At 40.0% G+C, this 21,494-nt stretch overlaps 1 protein-coding gene across 7 annotated transcripts in view; it reads left to right on the top strand.

The window, feature by feature from the left end:
• SHANK2 (SH3 and multiple ankyrin repeat domains 2) overlaps positions 1-21,494 on the top strand; it is a 339,643-nt gene that overhangs the window by 262,826 nt on the left and 55,323 nt on the right. For 5 of the 7 annotated variants that reach the window (XM_088668511.1, XM_088668485.1, XM_088668502.1 and 2 more), the window contains 2 exons: positions 14,528-14,663; positions 18,379-18,459. In XM_088668511.1, coding sequence (XP_088524637.1) covers positions 14,528-14,663; positions 18,379-18,459 — 217 coding nt within the window. The remainder of the gene's footprint in view (positions 1-14,527; positions 14,664-18,378; positions 18,460-21,494) is intronic. The other 2 variants (XM_088668509.1, XM_088668515.1) reach the window with 1 other exon arrangement.

The raw sequence follows: 21,494 nt of genomic DNA, 5'->3' as shown, positions 1-21,494 counted from the left end.
CAGCCCAATTGGTAGGAGTTGCTGCCCAGCTGCCAGCCTAACTGAATTCCACTATATGATTCCTGTAAAAATAACTGTGCAAGTGTGGAGAAAAATGATTATCTGAATCAAATTATATAATTATAATAATGATATATGAAACAAATTATATCTTATGATGAAATTATATTTTTAAAAAATCATAAATAATTTTCCAAAAGCACATCAGGTTCTTTTCTCCTTTCTCATCCTTCTCTAGTTAGGGTTCCATATTCATTTCTGTGGTCTGTATGTATTTTATTTATGAGTGTGCGTTTCCCTGAGTATCTCTACCCTCACTCTTTTTTCAGAAACTAAAAATCCATAAATTGTCAACTGATACTTTGCAGCACTTTAAATCTGTCTTGTGTGTGGCAGTCAGTTCTGTAGTTTTTGTTCTGGTTAAGAATTGGTAAGAGAAGCACCAGGATATTTTGGTTTTCCATTTTGTCAAGCAAAAAGACGCCTGCATAAATATATTAGCTTCACTGAATGAATGCTGAGCTATGTTGCTATGGAACAAATTTCCTCAAGGGCAAACTATATCATCCTATTGGCATTGTTAAGTGAGGCATTAGATTTACATGCACAAATTAAAGAAGCAAAATATACACCAAATGTTTTTACAGAGCACACTACATCATGTTTCACATTTCACTTTCAAATGGTGTACAAATAAAATGTGGCGTAACAAAAGGTTTTTGCCTGTGGATGAACCCAGCTGTGATGCACATGAAAGGCTTACTTCACTAAATCGAATGAAAATCAACCAAACACAAACGACTGCTGTGAGCAAATATTGTGATTTGTGTAAGCCTGCAATGGCCCTCAAGTACCTTTCCAGTTAGGGAGCAGGTATATGAGCAATTGTGAAATGAGACAGTTTTATTGAGTTGAACTACTCCTTGTCCATCTGAAAAACACAAGACCATAATTTGGATTAATTTAGTAATGGGTGATAGTAAAGGATGAATGCCACTTATATTTTGCCACCCCGCCCTTCATAGTTAATGAAGAGTTTTGAGACGGAAGCACTGAAAAATTTCCTAGAGCAATATAATTCCTACACAAACCCTAGATCAGGGGTCAGCAAACTTTTTCAGCAGGGGGCCGGTCCACTGTGTCTCAGACCTTGTGGGGGGGGCGGGACTATATTTTGGAGGAAAAAAATGAATGAATTCCTATGCCCCACAAATAACCCAGAGATGCATTTTAAATAAAAGCACACATTCTACTCATGTAAAAACACCAGGCAGGCCCCACAAATAACCCAGAGATGCATTTTAAATAAACAGACACATTCTACTCATGTAAAAACATGCTGATTCCCGGACCATCCGCGGGCCGGATTTAGAAGGTGATTGGGCCGCCTCCAGCCCCTGGGCCTTTGTTTGGGGACCCTGCCCTAGATAGACATGCCCAGTGAACTTCCCAGCCTCAGGAAGAAGGAACTGGGAAGGCAAAAGCACTGAGCCTGGGGAGGTCCATGGAATTGTGGCTATTGTCCTCATTTTCCTTTTTGTAGGCACAGGTACTCTAGTACAAAAACAGTTCCAGACTGGGCCAGCCCACTCATGACTATAGGGTGACTGTTCGGGGTGGCAGGATCCTCAGGGGCAGCAGATCCCAGTGTAGATCTTTATTCTCCATTTGTTCCTGATGTAGATCTTCACTCAGCCCTTCTTCCTTAGCAGGGAAGAGGTGCCATTTTGTGGTTCCCCTCAGGCACCAAAATATCTTGGGTCAGCCCTGGTTCCACATTTGCTCCAGGTGATAGAACAAGATCTATACATTCAGATGTTTTTGTCTGAAATGTTTACAAGTGTATGGCTTTTGAAAATTATTTTACCACATAAGAATTCAGTATGCACAATTGAAAAGATAACTATATCTTGAGTAGGGATGGAATAATATGTCAATTTCAGTTCTCTTGGGTCCTCTTTTTGCTAATTCTAAATTCAGTTCTCTACATTTCTGTGGCAATTTGTGATTTAAAGAAATCCTTATAAAATTCTTCCTCATTTCAGTGTGATTTTTCTCCTAATAAACATATTTTATATGCCATTTTTAGTAATGTACACATTTCTGCAAGCAATTTAATTCAATATAATGCATTTTGGCATTTCTTTATGCACACTTCCCCATAGTAAATGCATTTTTGTGAACATTGATTAGAGAACTGCATTGCAAAATTCAGATAAGTGTGATTTTTTAAAATATAAATTTGGCATTGAATGTAAACTGAGTCAAATTTCTCCTCCATCCCTAAACTTGAGAAAACTTGGACTTAATATGTGGAGGGAGTATTCCAAAAAGAGAGTGGATACATTCCATATTGATTAATTTTTGGCATATAGGCAGTGGTTTGAGGAACATTCTTGTGTTACTGCCTGAACTGGACATGTCACATCATATCAAATAATAAAAGGCATATTTGCCCTGGCAGTATTTCGCTGATTTGTCATTGTATGATATATACACTGAGCCAGTTGGGGTTTTGTTTTGTTTTGTTTTAATTTGCTTTTTGGAATCAGGCTGTCATTGTAGATTTAAACAGAATACAGCATATTTCTCAAATGCCAGTAATGGAATACAAGCTGTACGTGGAATGCAGAATTGTTCTTGTAGTTCAAGAGACAGATATTCCATCATGAATATTAAAGTACAGTTCTATTTTTAAAACTGGAGCCATCAGTGAAATAGTATTGCATGTCATATAGAGGGGGGAAAGTTTAAATACTGGGCATCAAAACTACATGCAAACAAATCACTTCAGAAGCAGCAGTAACTTAGAATCATAGAACTGCAGAGTTGGAAGAGACCCAGAGGGTCATCTAGTCCAACCCCCTGCAATGCAGAAATCTCAGCTAGAGCACCCATGCAAGATGGCCATCCAGCCTCTGCTTTAAAATCTCCAATGAAGGAGAGTCCATAACCTCCCGAGAGAGTCTGTTCCACTGTCAAACAGCTCTTACTGTCAGAAAGTTCTTCCTGATGTTTCATCGGAATCTCCTTTCTTGTATCTTGAAGCCATCGGTTCAGCTTCTACCCTCTGGAGGAGCAGAAAACAAGCTTGCTCCATTTTCCATGTCACAGCCCTTGAGATATTTGAAGATGGCTATCATATCCTTGGTCTCCTATTATCTAGGCTAAACATACCTACTTCCGTTCAACCATTCCTCATAAGGCTTGGTTTCCAGACCCTTGATCATCTTGGTGGCTCTCCTCTGCACACATTCTAGCTTGCCAATATCCTTCTTAAATTGTGGCACCCATAATTGGACACAGTACTCCAGGTGTAGTCTGACCAAGGCAGAATATTTCACTTGATCGGGACCCTATGCTTCTGTTGATGCATTAGCTATGGGTTTTGTTTTTTTAACTGCTGTATATGATCTACTAAGGCCCTTAGATCCTTTTCACATGTACTAGTAAGCCAGGTGTTCCCTATCTTATATGTGTGTAGCTGGTCCTTCCTGCCTAAGTGTAAAACCTTGCATTTATCCCTGTTGAAATTTATTCTATTAACTTGGGCCCAGTTCTCCAATCAGTTAAGGTCATCTGGAATCCAAGTTCTGTCTACTGCAGCATTAGCTACCCCATCCCAGTTTGGTATAAATTTGATGAGCATCCCCTCAATTTCTTCATCCAAATCATTTATAAATGATGTTTATTAAACAACATTGGAACCAGGACAGAACCCTGCAACACTCCACTTGTCACTTTTTCCAGGATGATGAGGGATCATTACTGACCACTTGAGGTTTATTCAGTCAACCAGCTACAAATCCACCCAACAGTTACCTCATCCAGCCCATATTTTACCAGTTTCTCCGCAACAGTATCGTGGGGGACTTACTGAAATCAAGATAAACTCTGTCCACAGTGTTTCACTGATCCACAAAGCGTGTAACACTATCAAAAAAAGGAAAAAGAAATGAGATCTTAGTACAGTCATACCTCGGTTTAAGTACGCTTTGGTTTGAGTACTGTCAGTTTAAGTGCTCTGCGGACCCGTCTGGAACAGATTAATCCACTTTCCATTACTTTCAATGGGAAAGTTCGCTTCAGGTTAAGTACGCTTCAGGTTAAGTACAGACTTCCAGAACCAATTACACTCATACTTCAGGTTAAGTACGCTTCAGGTTGAGTACTCCGCAGACCCGTCTGGAATGGATTAATCCACTTTCCAATACTTTCAATAGGAAAGTTCGCTTCAGGTTAAGTATGCTTCAGTTTAAGTACAGACTTCCGGAACCAATTGTGTACTTAAACCGAGGTACCACTGTAATCACAACATCCTTTTCTAAGTGCTCACAGAGTGACTGTTGAATTATCTGTTCTACCGTAGGTATTTCACCCTCCTTCTCAGGTGCAGTGAATTGTGACCACAGGACACAGGATCTTTATTGTTTTGTGACCAGCAATGCAATGCATCCCTAGGATATTGTTTTGGCACCAGCATTCTAAAGATCTTTTAAGATCCTTGAAATAAAATAACTCTGGGCTCCCAAAACTTCAAACACTGGGGTGAGTTGGCCTCAAGAGGTGGTCCCTATCCTGCCCCCAGGCCCTACAGCCCTGGGTTGCAGGCCTTAAAAACCACAAGTCATCCTCAATGGAACCAAAAGGGGCCACCAAGCTATGCAATTAAATTGCCATTCCAGTGCCTTCCTGCCAAAGTGACCAGATTAACCTATTTAAGAAATAGGACACTCAGGTGGTCAGATTAACCTACTAGTCAAGCAAACAATTAAAATACAGATCAACTTATCAGCTAGAAGAGCTGAATATTAAGACACCACACCTAAAAGTCTCCTCTTCCACGTTTACAGTAGGCAAAACAAACAAACAACCCCACCTGCAAAAATATCCCATTGTGGCCGCAGAGCAACCACCACAGTGATACTGTGATAAAAGGAGAGTAGGAGGGAGGGTGCCATCAAAGACAGAGGAGAAGGTGGTGCAAGCTTTTAAAGGGCTCTGTCGCCCTGCCCCAACATGTTGACGTGCAGTGTGCATGACATGCATATGCATGCCAGCACCTAGAATGGTGGCAGTGGCTTCAGTGCCAGCCGCAAATTCTCCCCACCACTGGAAGCAAACCCACCCAGCAGAATGGGGAATCTGTGCCTATGGTGAGAGATATTCTGAGAATGTCATGATAGTGCTCTAGATAAAACAGTGCTACCAGGACAGTAAAAAAGAAAGTGTTTCTATAACTTCACATTTCAAACATTAACTAATTGAGTGACTGCTTGTCATGCTGTAGCTCCATTAATATCAGAGCATTGAGTAGAATCTGGGGGATTATACCAGTTGAGACTTCAGTAATACCAGTTGAGACTTCAGTTACTTTCAGTTGCATGTTCTCAGCACCCAACCGAAGGCAATGTCTGAGTCACTTGCATGTTGATTAGTAATGTATTACCGTAGGTATATATCAATAAAGTTTCCCTGTTCTTTTTACCCGTTGACTTCCATTTGTTATTTATTAAATCTGTCAAACAAAAACATATTAGGCATTTGTATTCCTTGCCACTTGAACTTGTGGTACTCCCCTTTCTTATATACATTTTTCATCAGATGTCAGTACTGCATTTCTTACAACCTTCATTATTTTACTCTAGTTTGTCTAGCAGTTCTGAGCTATTGTAAAGCAACAAAACATTGTGTGTTGGCATTATTGCATAAAATCACTTTTTAAGTGGCTTTTTTTTAACTGCCAGATTTTCATTCCTATGGCAAGACTTGAGAAATGCATGGATTGAAATATTTCAAATAAAAGTTTGGCCTTTGAGAGGTTTATTGATAAAGAGGTAACTGCAGTTGATGGTATTATTATAATTAACCTGAAGTATATATTTGCAATTATTACACTTTCTAACAGTGGCAGTTGCAATGAGAGTATTGAATAGCATTGTGGTTTTGAATGTGTGTGTACCCAAAAGTCACTACTAATAAGTTGCCCAGTTTGAAATAAGAGCATGTGGTGGTTTAACTACAATGTCTTTCAGTTCTTTTGACAGGCTTCCCTAGACTTCTTCTAATAAATAGTTGCTGAAGTATATTATTTAGCTAAGTTGCAATGGGCTAGAGCCATCTGTTTCAGTTGATGTTTAACCCCTTCCCAACCCTGCTACAGCAGTTAGTCCTCTTGCCTAAACAGTCAATATAGTTGCCAATGTTATGGGCATGTTATATTGTTCTCTGCCACATAGAAAACAATTAACTGCTTTCATTGTTGTGCTGACATGCAATGCTGGGCAAGCTTCTTTCGATGTTCACATTCTCTCAAGCATTAATTTGTCAGGGGCTTCATACTGGCATTGACTGAGGCTGGAGCCAAAAATGGTGGCATCACAGCCAAAGACCTGTGGGACCATCAACACATTTTTTTCCTGTTTCAGCCACTTCTTTCTCTTTGTGCCACCCATTTTCTTTCTCTCTGTTCTGTTCATCCCGTTTTCTTCTCATTGCCACCCACAAGAAATTAGGCCAATGTCTGTAGAGAATGGAATTCATAGGTAGCATTGAAGGTTCTCTTCACATTCATTTGACAATATACAGTCAGCCCTAATACTGGCTTGAGATGTACCGTGAATGGGTCTTGCCTGCATAATGGACCCAAAGCACTATGGTGATGATTGCCTACCCTTCACCTGCAAGTTCTGGGGCTGCTGTTGTTGGCATTGTTGAGAGACGATGGAGTGTGCTTCCGGGGGGTGAAGTCAAACCATTGCATTAACAGCACCAAAGTGACTTCCTTAGGGCGCAAGTCTGGGCATTGTGTGTGGAGGTCCTGGGCTGGCCAGACAGCAAGATTCCCATCTTGACCTCACCGATGTGATCCAAAGGAAAGCAGAACAATATGTATGGCACCAGCTTTGCTGCAGGAATTGCTGGAAGGAGATGTACAAGATGTCATCCAACTGTCTTAGGGACTCCACTCCGGATTTGTATAGGGTTTAATCCTGAGAATTTTCTTCTGAAGATATCCCACAATGCAGCAGAAGTTGACAACTGGAGCATCCCTTCTTCTAGATGCACTGCCTTCCCAGGTTGATGAGTCCCATCTGCACCTCACTTCCCTTGCCACACGTGCTGAAGCCATCTTCTTGACTGTTGAACCTACTATTGGTCTCACCCACTCAATTCTCCAGAGCCTGTCTTCACATGCAGGGGGAAGTGCCTAACTCACCAAGGATTTGAAACCCATCAGCTATCCTTACCTGGTTTAGCCAGCTAATAATAATAATAATAATAATAATAATAATAATAATAATAATAATATATTATTTATACCCTGCCCATCTGGCTGGTCCCCAGCCACTCGGGGTGGCTTCCAACAGAAAAATAAAACACAGTAATCTATTAAACATTAAAAGCCTCCCTAAACAGGGCTGCCTTCAGATGTCTTCTAAAAGTCTGGTAGTTGTTTTTCTCTTTGACATCTGATGGGAGGGCGTTCCACAGGGCGGGCACCACTACCAGAAGGCCCTCTGCCTAGTTCCCTGTAACTTGGCTTCTCGCAACGAGGGAACCGCCATAAGGCCCTCGGTGCTGGACCTTTTTGGCCGGGCAAAATGATGGAGGTGGAGACGCTCCTTCAGGTATACTGGACCGAGGCCATTTAGGGCTTTAAAGGTCAGCACCAACACTTTGAATTGTGCTCGGAAACATACTGGGAGCCAATGTAGATCTTTCAAGACCGGTGTTATTCAACTAACAGCTAGTTGAAGCTGTTTCCTGGGGTGTGGGTGCTGTTTAACAGGTCTGTGTGGGTGAAGTTGTGCTGACCCTGAAAATAGGAGGGTGTGCAGTGAACACTCACACACATCAATGCCAGCATGTCCTGCCCTATCCAGGGTTAAGGGCAATGTTCACCCATCCTTCATATCAGGGAGAAGGAGCAAGATGCTTTCAAGCATGGCAGAATTAGGTAGCTCTGTGTTATTGCCTGGAACAGGAATGCATTTCTGCTTCAACACTACAAATAGCTGTAACACTTTTAAGTAGGGGGTGATATATAGGATCAAGCTCATCAAAGATTAACATTAGTGTTGCCTGTTAAATTAATCTTAGCTTTCAGTATTATGATGTGGTATGCTTTTCATGAAGAACCAAAGACAGATGTATATATGTAACTGTTTTGCAAAGCTGATAATAAGGTAATATTTTTCATAAAAGTGTTCATGATTCTTTGACAGGTTTGTCAATCTTTTATGTATAGAGGCCAGTGTATGTACAAGTTTGAGGCAGCTAGTAAAAATGTGTAAAATGAAAGTGGGATGAAAATTAGTGAATTTGTCCCAAACTTTTTGACAGGTTTGTGAATCATCAATGTGAAGAGGCATATACAAAGGGGTGTGTGACAGAGAGGGAGGGAGGGAGGGAAGGAGAAATGGGTAGCACAATCTACCAGTTATATCATACATATGTGAAATCTAGTGCTAGAATGAAAAATTATCTTTTAACCTTCATGTATACCGTGGTAGTTGTAATAGTGATATGAACATGAAATAATGGACAGACATGAAAAAATGCTTTGAACAATCACTCTTGGAAGGGGCTTGTCTTACATACTGGTGAAATTAGGAATTGGAGTTTTGATGATGGAGTATACTTTTTAGTTTTTGAACAGAAATTATCTGTTGCTTCCCTTCAGATGGACAGAACAACTATATCAGTTTCTAAAGTAGCATTGCCATATAATAATTTTCCTTCTTATCTCAACAATTTGCAGAAACTAAGTGAGGGTGGTCTTTACTAAATCCTGGTTGAATTTGTTATCCTCAGCTGTTTAATAATAATCATCATCATCATCATCATCATCATCATAATTTATTTATACCCTGCCCATCTGGCTGGGTTTCCCCAGCCACTCGGGGCGGCTTCCAACAAAACATTAAAATACAATAGTCTGTTAAACATTAAAAGCTTCCCTAAACAGGGCTGCCTTCAGATGTCTTCTAAAAGTCTAGTAGTTGTTTTTCTCTTTGACATCTGGTGGGAGGGTGTTCCACAAGGGCAGGTGCCACTATCGAGAAGGCCCTCTGCCTGATTCCCTGTAACTTGGCTTCTTGCAGCGAGGGAACCGCCAGAAGGCCCTTCAGATGGGGGTGGAGACGCTCCTTCAGGTATACTGGACCGAGGCCATTTAGGGCTTTAAAGGTCAGCACCAACACTTTGAATTGTGCTCGGAAACATACTGGGAGCCAATGTAGATCTTTCAAGACCGGTGTTATGTGGTCTTGGCGGCCGCTCCCAGTCACCAGTATAGCCGCCACATTCTGGATTAGTTGTAGTTTCTGGGTCACCTTCAAAGGTAGTTCCACATACAGCGCATTGCAGTAGTCCAAGCGAGAGACAACTAGAGCATGCACCACTCTGGCGAGACAGTCCGCGTGCAAGTAGGGTCTCAGCCTGTGTACCAGATGGAGCTGATAAACAGCTGCCCTGGACACAGAATTGACCTGCGCCTCCATGGACAGCTGTGACTCCCAGGCTGCGCACCTGGTCCTTCAGGGGCATAGTTACCCTATTCAGGACCAGGGAGTCCTCCACACCTGCCTGCCTCCTGTCCCCCCCAAACAGTACTTCTGTCTTGTCACGATTCAACCTCAATCTGTTAGAATGTAGTCTCAGAAAAATTCTGAATGTACCTGTTCTTGCGGTTTTAACTGAATTGATTTACATCGTACATATTATTTTATACAGTATTGCCTGCTTACATATCACTTTGAAAAAACAGGTGGAACATATTGAGAAGAACACATATTGAGAAGAACACACAATACATAGCTTCATTTGTGTCTGAGTTAAATCCTATCGATGTTGCCTTATGTTGCTTTCATAGTTAAACTTTTGTTTTGGAATGGTCTTATGACTAGATTAAAAAAATAACAAATTGGATCAGACTGGTTTGACACTAATAAATGAGGGATGCTAATTTGTAATATTAACCACTCTTGTTCTGCAGCTTCAGTAACAGTGTAGCTGTGGCAGAAATCTGGCTATTCACATTGGGATCTGACTTCAACTGTCTGTAACATTTATGAGCTCCTTCTTTATAAATGGTGTGTGTACGTTTTAGAGTGTGCCTTTTCAAGAGGAAACCCCTTTGTTGTGGATTGAGTATTTCTTCTGCAGTTTATCTGTGAGTGGTGAGGGTGTGTGGTAGTTTATCTACCCTCTTTTCACATTCTCTCCCCACCCCCACCCCACATCCAGTTCCTGTGGCGTATGTCCTGTGTTCTGATTTTCTTTGCTGCTGCTTCTGTGCCTACAGTCTGGGTGGGCAAGGGGATCAGTGGGTGTCCTCAGGACAGGAGCAGTCAGCCAGGGTGTGCCCTGTGCATTTCACTGTCATTGTGGACAGAGTGTGCAGTGATGGTTACCACTCAGGTGCTTAGGCAGGAACACCATCCTGAAAGCTGTTCCAGTAGCTTTCTCACACCATCCTTCTCAGCAAGTCCCGCAGCCTACCAGTACCAAGTGTGTTTGCTTGACTTGCTTCCCCCTGCCTTTCATTTATTCAAGTTGGTTGCTCAAAGAGTGTAGCAATTTTGGCCAGTTTTAATCTTGGCGGAATTGTGTTTGTCCCTAATGGCAGGTAGGTAGCTGTGTTGGTCTGACGTAGTCGAAACAAAATTTAAAAAATTCCTTCCAGTAGCACCTTAGAGCATAGCTGCCAAGTGCCCCATTTTCCCTGGGAAACCCCCGTATTTTCTTACCATTTCCCGTAGGTGTCCTGAATAGCAAAATACCCCGTATTCCCCTGGATTACGGAACTCCTGCTGGCGGCCATGTTCTTCTGGTGCCGTGCTGGCACCAGAAGTCGCTTCTATGCACTTCCAGACATGCGTAGAAGTGACTTCCGATGCTGCTGTGCCCATTTCGAAAATGTCCGCAGCGCCAGAAGTCGCTTCTACGCATGTCCAGAAGTGCATAGAAGTGACTTCTGGTGCTGCGGACATTTTGGAAATGGGCACAGCGGCATCGGAAGTCACTTCTACGCATGTCCAGAAGTGCATAGAAGCGACTTCTGGCGCCGCTCTGCCCATTTCCAAAATGTCCACAGCTCCAGAGGTCGCTTCTACGCATGTCCGGAAGTGTGTAGAAGTGACTTCCGGTGCCGCGGCACTGCTGATCCCGGATTTTCAATCCGGAACTTGGCACCTATGCCTTAGAGATCAACTAAGTTTGTCATTGGTATGAGCTTTTGTGTGAATGTGTGTATTATTTTGTCCCTAATGGGTTGCAGTTGTGCCTCCTCTCATCCCCCAATGAAGAGTGCTTGGACTGTTTCCTCCACCATCTTTATATCTGCCAATGCAGTCCCCAGTGCTTCAAAAATGGCTACTTCGTCTAGTTCCTCACAGTCTAGGTGGAGTTTAGACCAGAAGTTTAGATGATTTCATCTGCTGCTTTTCCTATTTCTAAAATGCAGCACAAATGATTAGTTGTCAAAGAACATGGTATAGAACTAATTTTACAGAGGGTTCCTTTGTTGTGAACAAATTCAGCTCCTGCATATATTGTCCTTTAATATTTTATATGCCAGAATTTTTCTTTTTTTCCCAGTCCTTCTCAAAATTACCCATATCAAATGTCTTTGAATTTCTACTACCTGTGTCAAGAAAAACCCACATCAGTAGCAACAGGATATCAATTAAAACCGCCTTCTGTGAACATTTCCCTTCTAGAAATTATTTTGCCACCTCAACATTCAAGTAGATGCAATAGCTGTACTCAGACTTGAGCCATTTACAGCTAAGCTTGTTGGTGAGGGGGAGAAAGAAAAATGTAACCGTAATCACAGCTGCTTTGTATGTGGGTTGGTGCATTAATGCATTAATCAAAACTCCCCATCTAGCCTAGAATGTGTGTGTGTGTGTGTGTGCGCGCACACACACACACACCCTCCCAACTACAAAGATTATCGTAGGATAATACCACTTTCCAAGAGTCTTCTGCACCAATTTTCTAAATATATCTGCCCAGTACCTAATTGCAACTTCCTACCCAGATTTCTAGTTGACAGGCACTGGAAGACCTCATACTAGCAATTCAAGTTTCCCCCACATAATCTGATATAGCCAATTTGACCAGGCTCCTGCCATCAAACTGAACTCACCAATTTCTGTATTCTACCATACCACTTCACATGGAGCCCCAAGAGGTACCCTATTGTTTAAGTTGGACATTACCTGCAGAAGAGGTCACACTTTCTTCATTATTTGCTACTGCTGTGCTGAAATTTTATTTTGTGTATTTCCACCATTATCAATTTGTTGGAATAGGGGGAGGATCTGAAAATTATCAAAGGGAAGAGAAAATTTCAGTGAAATTTTCTTGACTGTGGCACAGGATTTTGTTGCCTTTACCTAACTTTCATGGTAGCTTATGGTTTTAGCAAGGGCCTTTTCTTTCAGTCTATAAATAAGATGACTGGTGGGTCTGTATTGTGTAGTCTTTCCTGGTACCTGTGCTTCCTTATAAACAGCCACCATGACATCTTTGGCTGAGAAGACTGCATGCCATGCACCTAACTGGTTTTTTTATTTTATTATTTTACCTTCCCGCCGGAGCAGTACCTATTTATCTACTTGCACTTTGATGTGCTTTCAAACTGCTAGGTTGGCAGGAGCAGGGACTGAGCAACGGGAGCTCACCTCTTTGCAGGGATTCGAACCACTGACCTTCTTATTGGCAAGCCCTAGGCGCTGTGGTTAGCTAGTAGTGGCCAAAGCAGGGGTGAATTGGATAAAGACTGGAAGAGATTTATCTCTTTTCCCATGTCACTTGCTCAATCTAAATCACCAAGCTGGTATTGACTTCTTAAGGAAATCAGCTATGTACCCATATGGTTTCCCTAAGGTGGCACTAGCAATTGCAGAGAGGAAAAGGAGATTTACATCAGGAAACTCCTTGTGATTGGAACCTATAATAAAGATGGCCATCCATAGTTTTCCTGGAGGTCAGACCCCAGAGGGGTCCAATGTGGAACTCTTCCTCCTCACCACCACCACCTGCCTGACTACACTAAAAGAGTAGATTATGGATTTTTAAATGATTTTTGTTTTATCATTTTTTCTGACTTTGTGTTAATGCTTTAAGATGTTTAAGTTATGTACCAGTAAGTTGCTTAGAGATTCTTAAGTAGCAAGTGACTAATGAATTTAAATAACAATAATATTTTATGGGGAAAAAGTACAGACCTTCTGAAGTAGAAGGACTAAGTACTTGTGAAATAAAAATCCAATGTGGTTCCTGTGCAGATTTGTGTTAAGAGCAAATTTTGGTCAAAGACACTTTATATTTAATTACACTCACAGCTGTCTGGGTACGCGTTCAAAGGCTGTCACAATTATGGTTTGGCTTCCTGGTGTGTTTACAAATCATGCAACAATAGGTGTTTCTGGGGGCTGGATGTCACCATTGTGGTTTATAAGCATGACAGGGATATAAAGAAAATGAGTCAAATTAAACTAATATCAATATATTGTATCTTTTGGTCTATTGTACCTTATTTCCACTGCAGTACAGTCTTTCAGGAAGAGTAAATGCAAATATTTATAGTGTATGAGATATGGAAGTTTACATAAAACATTCAGGGACTAATTTGATGTCATACTTCTTTATAAAACATTAAAATGAAATAAACAGTTTGTATCAGACATTGGACAATCCTACCTTTATCCTATGTTTCACCTACCAAGGAAAAATGGGAATTGTTCCACAAGTGCAATATTTATCTTTGACTAACGAATGTCGGTAGTCTGATCTTGAATAAAGATCTGATCAGAAAAAATAATGGGTGAAATCCAGCAGTGTCCATTTAATAGTGGTGTGGTAACTGGTAGTGAAACGGATTTGTCCTCTACCATACATGCACCCAAATATGCTCAGGAAAGTTGAGTGGCATCTGGAACAGATTGGAGGTGGGGCAAAAGGGCAAGGGATAGGAAGGTGAAATCTCAGTTTATGAACAAAATTCCACTCGAGTGACATTATATGGCACCCAATCTTGATACTGAGTGGAGTAACCAAATCTCTGTATTTTGGTTTCATGGACGTATGATGTTACATGATTTTTTTTATTTGATACAGTACTAATGAGTTCCAGCCACTTTTGCACAAGTTCATCCATAAATCTGTTATGACTTTATTAATCTTCAAATTTAAAAAATACATATCAAAAACTACAATTAAATATTTAACTATTTCTCTTTTTTAATGTATTTTCACTCAAAGTACACACACACAGAAACACACACACACATATATATATCAGAGAATTACATTGGAACATTCAGAAAGCTAATGGATAATTTTATTCCAATCTGTAGATTAGCCAGGGAGCTGCTGATTAGGCCAAATATCAAATTCTTTGAACACTCTTCAAAACCTTATAGATATTGTTTTACTTTATCTTTTGCAATCAAGTATTATTTTCCACGTGTTTTAGTATAACTCTGTCCTTTCTCTCTCTCTCTCCCTGCAGGTTAATAATGAAAATGTAGTAAAAGTTGGCCATAGGCAAGTGGTGAACATGATTCGGCAAGGAGGCAATCATTTAGTTCTTAAAGTTGTCACAGTAACCAGGAATCTTGATCCAGATGACACAGCCAGAAAGAAAGGTACATTATTTTCATAGTTTGAACTGTTTTATCGTATTTCTTTCTATTGAAAGAACAATGTAAACGAGAAATTATTTAGAAATATGTAACCCTCCATTGATAGAAAAAATACTGTATCACAGCAGTTTTGAAATCAAATATATCCCAAGAAAAACATTTTTAAAAATAGCTGGAGGAAGGTGCCATCGCTAAGTGTTCTGAAAAATGCCCTTATTGAGAAGTTTTCTTTTCCAGTAAAACAAGAAACGGGTGGCGCTGTGGGTTAAACTACAGAGCCTAGGGCTTGCCGATCAGAAGGTCGGCGGTTCGAATCCCCGCGACGGGGTGAGCTCCTGTTGCTCGGTCCCAGCTCCTGCCAACCTAGCAGTTCGAAAGCACGTCAAAGTGCAAGTAGATAAATAAATACTGCTCTGGCGGGAAGGTAAACAGCGTTTCCATGTGCTGCTCTGGTTCGCCAGAAGCGGCTTTGTCATGCTGGCCACATGACCTGGAAGCTGTATGCTGGCTCCCTCGGCCAATAACGCGAGATAAGCGCCACAACCCGAGAGTCGGTCACGACTGGACCTAATGGTCAGGGGTCCCTTTAAAACAAGAAAAGAACTAACGAGGGACAATAAAAACCCACAATGTCAAATGCATAAATTCACAAGAATGATGTGCAGAGTCTAATTGAACCCACAGTTGTTGTTTTAAACACTAAGCAACATATAATCTATTCATTTATTTGATAGATTTATATTCCATCCTTCCTCCAAAATGGAGCATAGGAATATTGTGTTGCTAGCATACATATAACATCATTTTAAATTGTTACATGAGTATAACAATGTAACTTACTGTGAGTTGCAAATGACTTTTACTTGAGCAGCTTATGCACAATTGCCACATTTACAGCACCATGAATATGGGAGGCAGAATATTTACATGAAGCACATTGTTGCTGTGATTTTCTGCCATTGTGTCAGTCAGCTAGTTTTATTATAAGAAAGAATGATCTCAGACTTGTATTTGTGATTGCATTCTCATGCACTGAAGAAAGGAAAATCACTGTCCTTCCATTCCTTAGCACATAATATATAAGTGTAAAAACAAAACATGCTGCTGTTGACACTTTTGAATTTGTGGGGAAAGGAACTGTGTGGGGGGATTTCTGTTTTGTTTTTCCAAAGTCGTTGCCATAGTCAGTCTCCTCCCCCCCCCCCCCGGCTTATTGGTGAAAAAGTTATCAGTTGTTCTGTCCAGAAGTCTTTAAATAGGTTGCTCGTTTGTCAACTGCTGTCTGAGCTGGAATTTGAGCTGCTGATCGCAGAGATGCCCAAGGCAGCTCTCAACAACACATTTTGCAAATATTTTCATGTAAACAGATAAAATCTAAAGTTTCTCTATGGAGAGTTGCCTTTAAGTCTGCCCACCTGCAGAGGGGGAGGTGCAGGTTGTTTGCCATTTTAAAGATGCAATTGAGGTGAACATGACCCCCCAAAGCAGAATAAATAAGTACGTATTGTTCAAATGAAGTCTACAAGTAGCTATGAGGAAAACAATAGTTTGGCTGGGTAAACAAGGACCTTCTCACTGATAAAAATGTTTAATATACAGTATTAAGGTTTGTAAATGAGTTTTATTAACCTTTTGGGTATTATTGACCTCTAATGTAATTTGTAGTGATATTGAGGAAAGTGAGTAATTTGATATGAAAATAGACTTTTTTCATCCTCTACAGTATTTTCCTTTTCACAAGAAATTGAAATAAAAGGGTCTAGGCTAAGTATATGTAGACATGACAAGTAACTAATAAATTAAGCAGCATTTTGTGAGGTCATTTTGACCCCTAGCACCTAATGTGCATGGTTTTTTTTTCAATTTTGTTAGTCATTCCAATGGAGTGGAGTGACTTGGAACACCACATACCAGTTCAAACCTCATAATAGTTGAAGAATACATAGAACCTGGAATTGTGGAAGACTTGCACAGAACTTTTATTTTTATTTTCAGCACTGTTGGAGTGCATATAACCTTAATTATTGATGGAAGGTTAAGTTAATGCTGCACAATTTGAGCTTCATCCCACAATTTAATGTGTTGTATTATTCTACGGAAAAGTTAATTTCCAAAGTTGATCAAATACTCTTTTTTAATAGACACCAATTGACATGAGAACTAGTTCCTTCTGGTGCAGTTCTGCACTTTTGGAAAATGTGCATGAATATCCCAACCATGTGGGCGGGGCTTGTTTAATGGGTCTTTCCTGATTGATTTGAATCCTATATAGTGGCATACTATCTCTTATAACATGAACATTTCCTGCATATTCATTTGCCATGGTCCTATAGCATAGTGCATTTATGTAAGAAGGTCATTTCTTTTTGAAATAAATTGGCCAAAAATATGTCTGCTTGGAGTTGCTCTCCATTATTTCCTTCTATAGCAGGGCATAAGTCAATTGTACAGATTGAATGCATGACCCATTACAGTGGTACCTCGGTTTATGAACACAATTGGTTCCGGAAGTCTGTTCATAAACTGAAGCGTTCATAAACTGAAGCGAACTTTCCCATTGAAAGTAATGGAAAGTGGATTAATCCGTTCCAGACGGTCTGCGGAGTAACCGTTCATAAACTGAAGCGAACTTTTCCATTGAAAGTAATGGAAAGTGGATTAATCCGTTCCAGACGGGTCCGCGAAGTACTTAAACCGAAGCGTTCATAAACTGAAACATGGGTGTAATTGGTTCCGGAAGTCTGTTCATAAACTGAAGCGTTCATAAACTGAAGCGAACTTTCCCATTAAAAGTAATGGAAAGTGAATTAATCCGTTCCAGATGGGTCCACGGCGTTCATAAACCGAAAATTCATAAACCGAGGTGTTCATAAACCGAGGTTCCACTGTAAGCTCAAACGGCTGCCAGTTTTATATATGTGACTTTCAGTAACAAAGGTAGCAAGGGCTACTTGAGATAAGCTGATTTGGGCAGGGTAGCAAAAACTGATATGATACACTTTGGATGTAACAACTTAAATATTTATCTCTGGTTGTAAGTTCTGGAGCATTTGACTGCTTTGAGCTCCACACAGCTAATGTATCATTGTTTTATAACCTACAATGACTTATGTGTCTAACTCAAACTATCAATGAACACAGCTTCAATCATTTTATTTTTAGTTCAGTTTACAATACAAAAGTTGGTTATAGCCTATTGCTTTTGAAAGATTTAGAAGCATTATTATAAACTGTCACTGTCTATGGTTCTCCTGTTCACTTCTTGTGTCCAGTCATGATTTCTGGTCAAACCCACTTGTCAGTCAGATAACTTTCAGGTCATTTGCTGCTGTTAACCTGAGCTGTCCATGTGAAGCTCTTCGAGTAATGTAGACATGTAGAGCTTTCAGACTTCTACAATGCCATGTCTCATATAAATCTTTAAGCATATAAGATTCAATAGCATAAGCTTAGATGTGAACGCGGCATGAATATCTCCTAAAATAAAATATATGTCAAAGAAATATTGTGGTGTCTTCCTTTCCTATGTGTGGAAACTGCTGTATGTAAACTGCTGTAAACGTTGTTTCCAGAGATCAGTTAACTGATTAGCTACATAGAGAAAAACATATTTTCATTTAATTAACAATGCATTTTTGTGTTGAATATGAATAATGCATATATGAGCATATAGTGAGTGCTGTTTCTTACCATGTATGTCCTTCTGTTTAATGCAAAGCCCCACCACCTCCAAAACGGGCTCCAACCACTGCACTGACCTTGCGGTCTAAGTCAATGACCTCAGAACTTGAAGAGCTTGGTAAGAAAGTGTTTCTTAATGAGCATGCTGCATTAGCAGAGATGTAAAGGCAATGTTAAGACTGTTTGACAGTGAACTGCACCCTGTACAGAACGTGGTATTGGAAAAAAAATTACATGGGAATGTTGCTTTTCTGGAGATTCCCACGTGTGCATGCTGAGCATCTTGTGTTTAATTTTGTTTCCAGCTCTGCGACAGAATGTGTTTTTTCATTGTTATTTTACACATTAATTTAAAGCTATAAACATATTTTAGTAGCTTGTTTATTTTCTAAGAAATCAGTTTATCTAATATTGTTTTATTTTAAATTTCTGTGGCCTCTCATTAGTGGACAAAGGTAAGCTGCTAGCTGTCATTGTATAAAAGCTGACCCAGAAACAAAGTGTACCTGAAAGGAAACTATCTCTTATTGCTGTTCATTGCCCCCAATCCCGAAAAAGTAATTTGTTAACTGAAAGCAGGTTTCGGCTCTCAGATGTTCCTTACCATAATTTCAATCTCTCCTCAACCATTATTTATTTATTGATTGCAGTGCAATCCTATGGATGTCTACTCAGAAGTAAATCCCATTGAGTTCAATGGGACTTGCAGCTGTGCATCTGTAGGATTGCAGCCCAAATTTGCATGAACAAGAACATTTCTTAATCTTTACTTCACCTATTTTTGTGCAGAAAAAAATAGTGTTGTTGTAGTAGAATTCATTTTTACAATATTCTAGTTAAATTTTTCTGATATAAGGTCTTTTTTTATTTTTTAAAAAACAGTTCAGCATTTTCCTACCTTTTACCGGTAGTAATCAAATATTTGTTACATAGAAAATACTTTAGATATTCTGATGTCTAGGGCTGGATCTAGACCTGGCATCCTCAAACTGCGGCCCTCCAGATGTTTTGGCCTACAACTCCCATGATCCCTAGCTAAGAGGACCAGTGGTCAGGGATGATGGGAATTGTAGTTCAAAACATCTGGAGGGCCAAAGTTTGGGGATGCCTCATCTAGACACATCAAAGTTTAAAGCGTTGATAATTTAAACAGGGAAAACAGGTAGAGAAAAACAAGACTCCACATTACCATCTGGTGGCACAATGTTATATAACACATATAAAACACTTTTTCTTTACCAGTCTGGCTGAGTCCTAAGTAACATCAAGAGTGTGTTTGTTTAACACCTTTAGAGGTATTAAGCTGAAACATTTTAAAATAGAAATTACAGAGGTTTCTCAAATGAAGAGCTTACTTTTTACATAATCTCCATTTAAATTTATTGCTTGCTTGTGAATTATCAGCAATTTTATTCAAAAATATGCCTTCCTTTGTGCTATTTCTTGCTTTAAATAACACAACAGACCAGTTGCAATTAATACTGTTTAGGTTTTGGAGGGATTAGGTGGGAAATAGGGGGCTATTTTATATGAGAGTTATTGGGTTTTTTAAAAAAATCTTTCACCATCCATAGAATTCCTGTTTCACTTGCTTTGAATATCATGAAGTTATCCTTTTGAACAAGTTTTTGTATCATAGCACAGTCCTTGTTCATTCGCCATGGAAAAATGGAAAAGGCTCCCTTATGAACCATAAAAATAATGATCTTGTTGGCTAACTAGGACATTTTTCCTTCAATCTGGACATTGTAAGCTAACTAGAAGTTACACCTGAGCAGAGAGAGTAATCACAAGGGTGACCTATTTAAGCTATGGAAATGTGTAGTACTCAGTGTAATTGACTGACTGACAATGCTGCCTTTATAAGTCTTAGCCTCCAACTCATGAACTATTTTGAGATTCAGGAAACAGCTTTCTTTGGGCCACAACTGCACCTTCCTTCTGAGCTCCTTTCTTTTCCCTAAGAAAATCACACAACTTCAAAGTAATGGCAGTTCTTCTTCGGGTATAATTTGAAATCAACTGCCATCAAGGGAAGACTAGGCCTCCACCATGGGCTTGAGTGAATCACAGCAGCTCAATCCCACTCGCTGTCAGAGGTCTTCGTTGGGAGCCTGACAGCTACCTGACAGCTTTTAATGTTTGATGGATCTCTGTATTTTAATGTTTGATGGATTTCTGTATTTTAGAATTTCTGTTTTGTTGGAAGCCGCCCAGAGTGGCTGGGGGAACCCGGCCAGATGGGCGGGGTATAAATAATATATTATTATTATTATTATTATTATTATTATTATTATTATTATTATTATTATTATTATTATTATTATTATACCTGCAAGAGAAAAGTTGCTTCTGTCAGGGGCTGAGCGAGTCGCACTCCCTTTCCTCAGAGGAGATGTTGCCTAGTAGGCAGTGGTGAAAAAATGATGTCGGCAAAGATGAGATCAGGAAACGCCTGAATGATTAATTCTGGAACCATGTGGATATAATGGTTGCTCACCATGTCCGCGGGGGTGGCGACCATTGCGGCCCCTTCGCTTTCTGCCTTCATCCCTGGCAACCAAGCCGCACTCGCTTGCTGGCCGGCTGCTGCTGGGGAAATTCCCCATGGCCAGTGGTATCAGGGAGTGGTCTTCCTGCCAAGCAGGGAAAATTTGAATAGGAGGTGGAATGAAATAAGCTCAGCAGGGAGGTTCTAGATGTGGCCGTAGGGAAACATGTGTTTTCTTATAGTTCTTGGTGGAATGATAAGACCTATAAAAGCAACTATGGAAGGAATCAATTGCTACACGTTTTAACGCTTTAAACAGGTCAGCCTGATAATTACTCTGTCGAGATGTAACTCTAGTTCACATTTTCTCTAAATGAATACAAGAAAAGCTCTTGCCTTCTGGTTACACATTTTGGGTACAGTATTTTATTTTTGAGAAGGCTATCACTGAAAGATTTCAAAGGAAGCATAAATACCCTTAAAGGAGTTGTCAATAAAGAAAATGCCTTCCTGACCATTATAATACAGAAACTTGGGGTTTGTTCGTCCTTCATAATTTTTATGTTAAATGGTTATATAATTTTATAGAAAATGAAGTACTTTGCTATGATGAAAAATTGTCTTAAGAGCTAGAGATATCCACAGCAAATGGGATTCAAAGT

The sequence above is a fragment of the Zootoca vivipara genome, chromosome 1, assembly GCF_965207765.1.
Source record: "Zootoca vivipara chromosome 1, rZooViv2.hap1.1, whole genome shotgun sequence".
Classification (NCBI taxonomy): Eukaryota; Metazoa; Chordata; class Lepidosauria; order Squamata; family Lacertidae; genus Zootoca; species Zootoca vivipara.
Note: the sequence above shows the minus strand (reverse complement) of the source record. Positions and strands in the feature narration are given on the sequence as shown.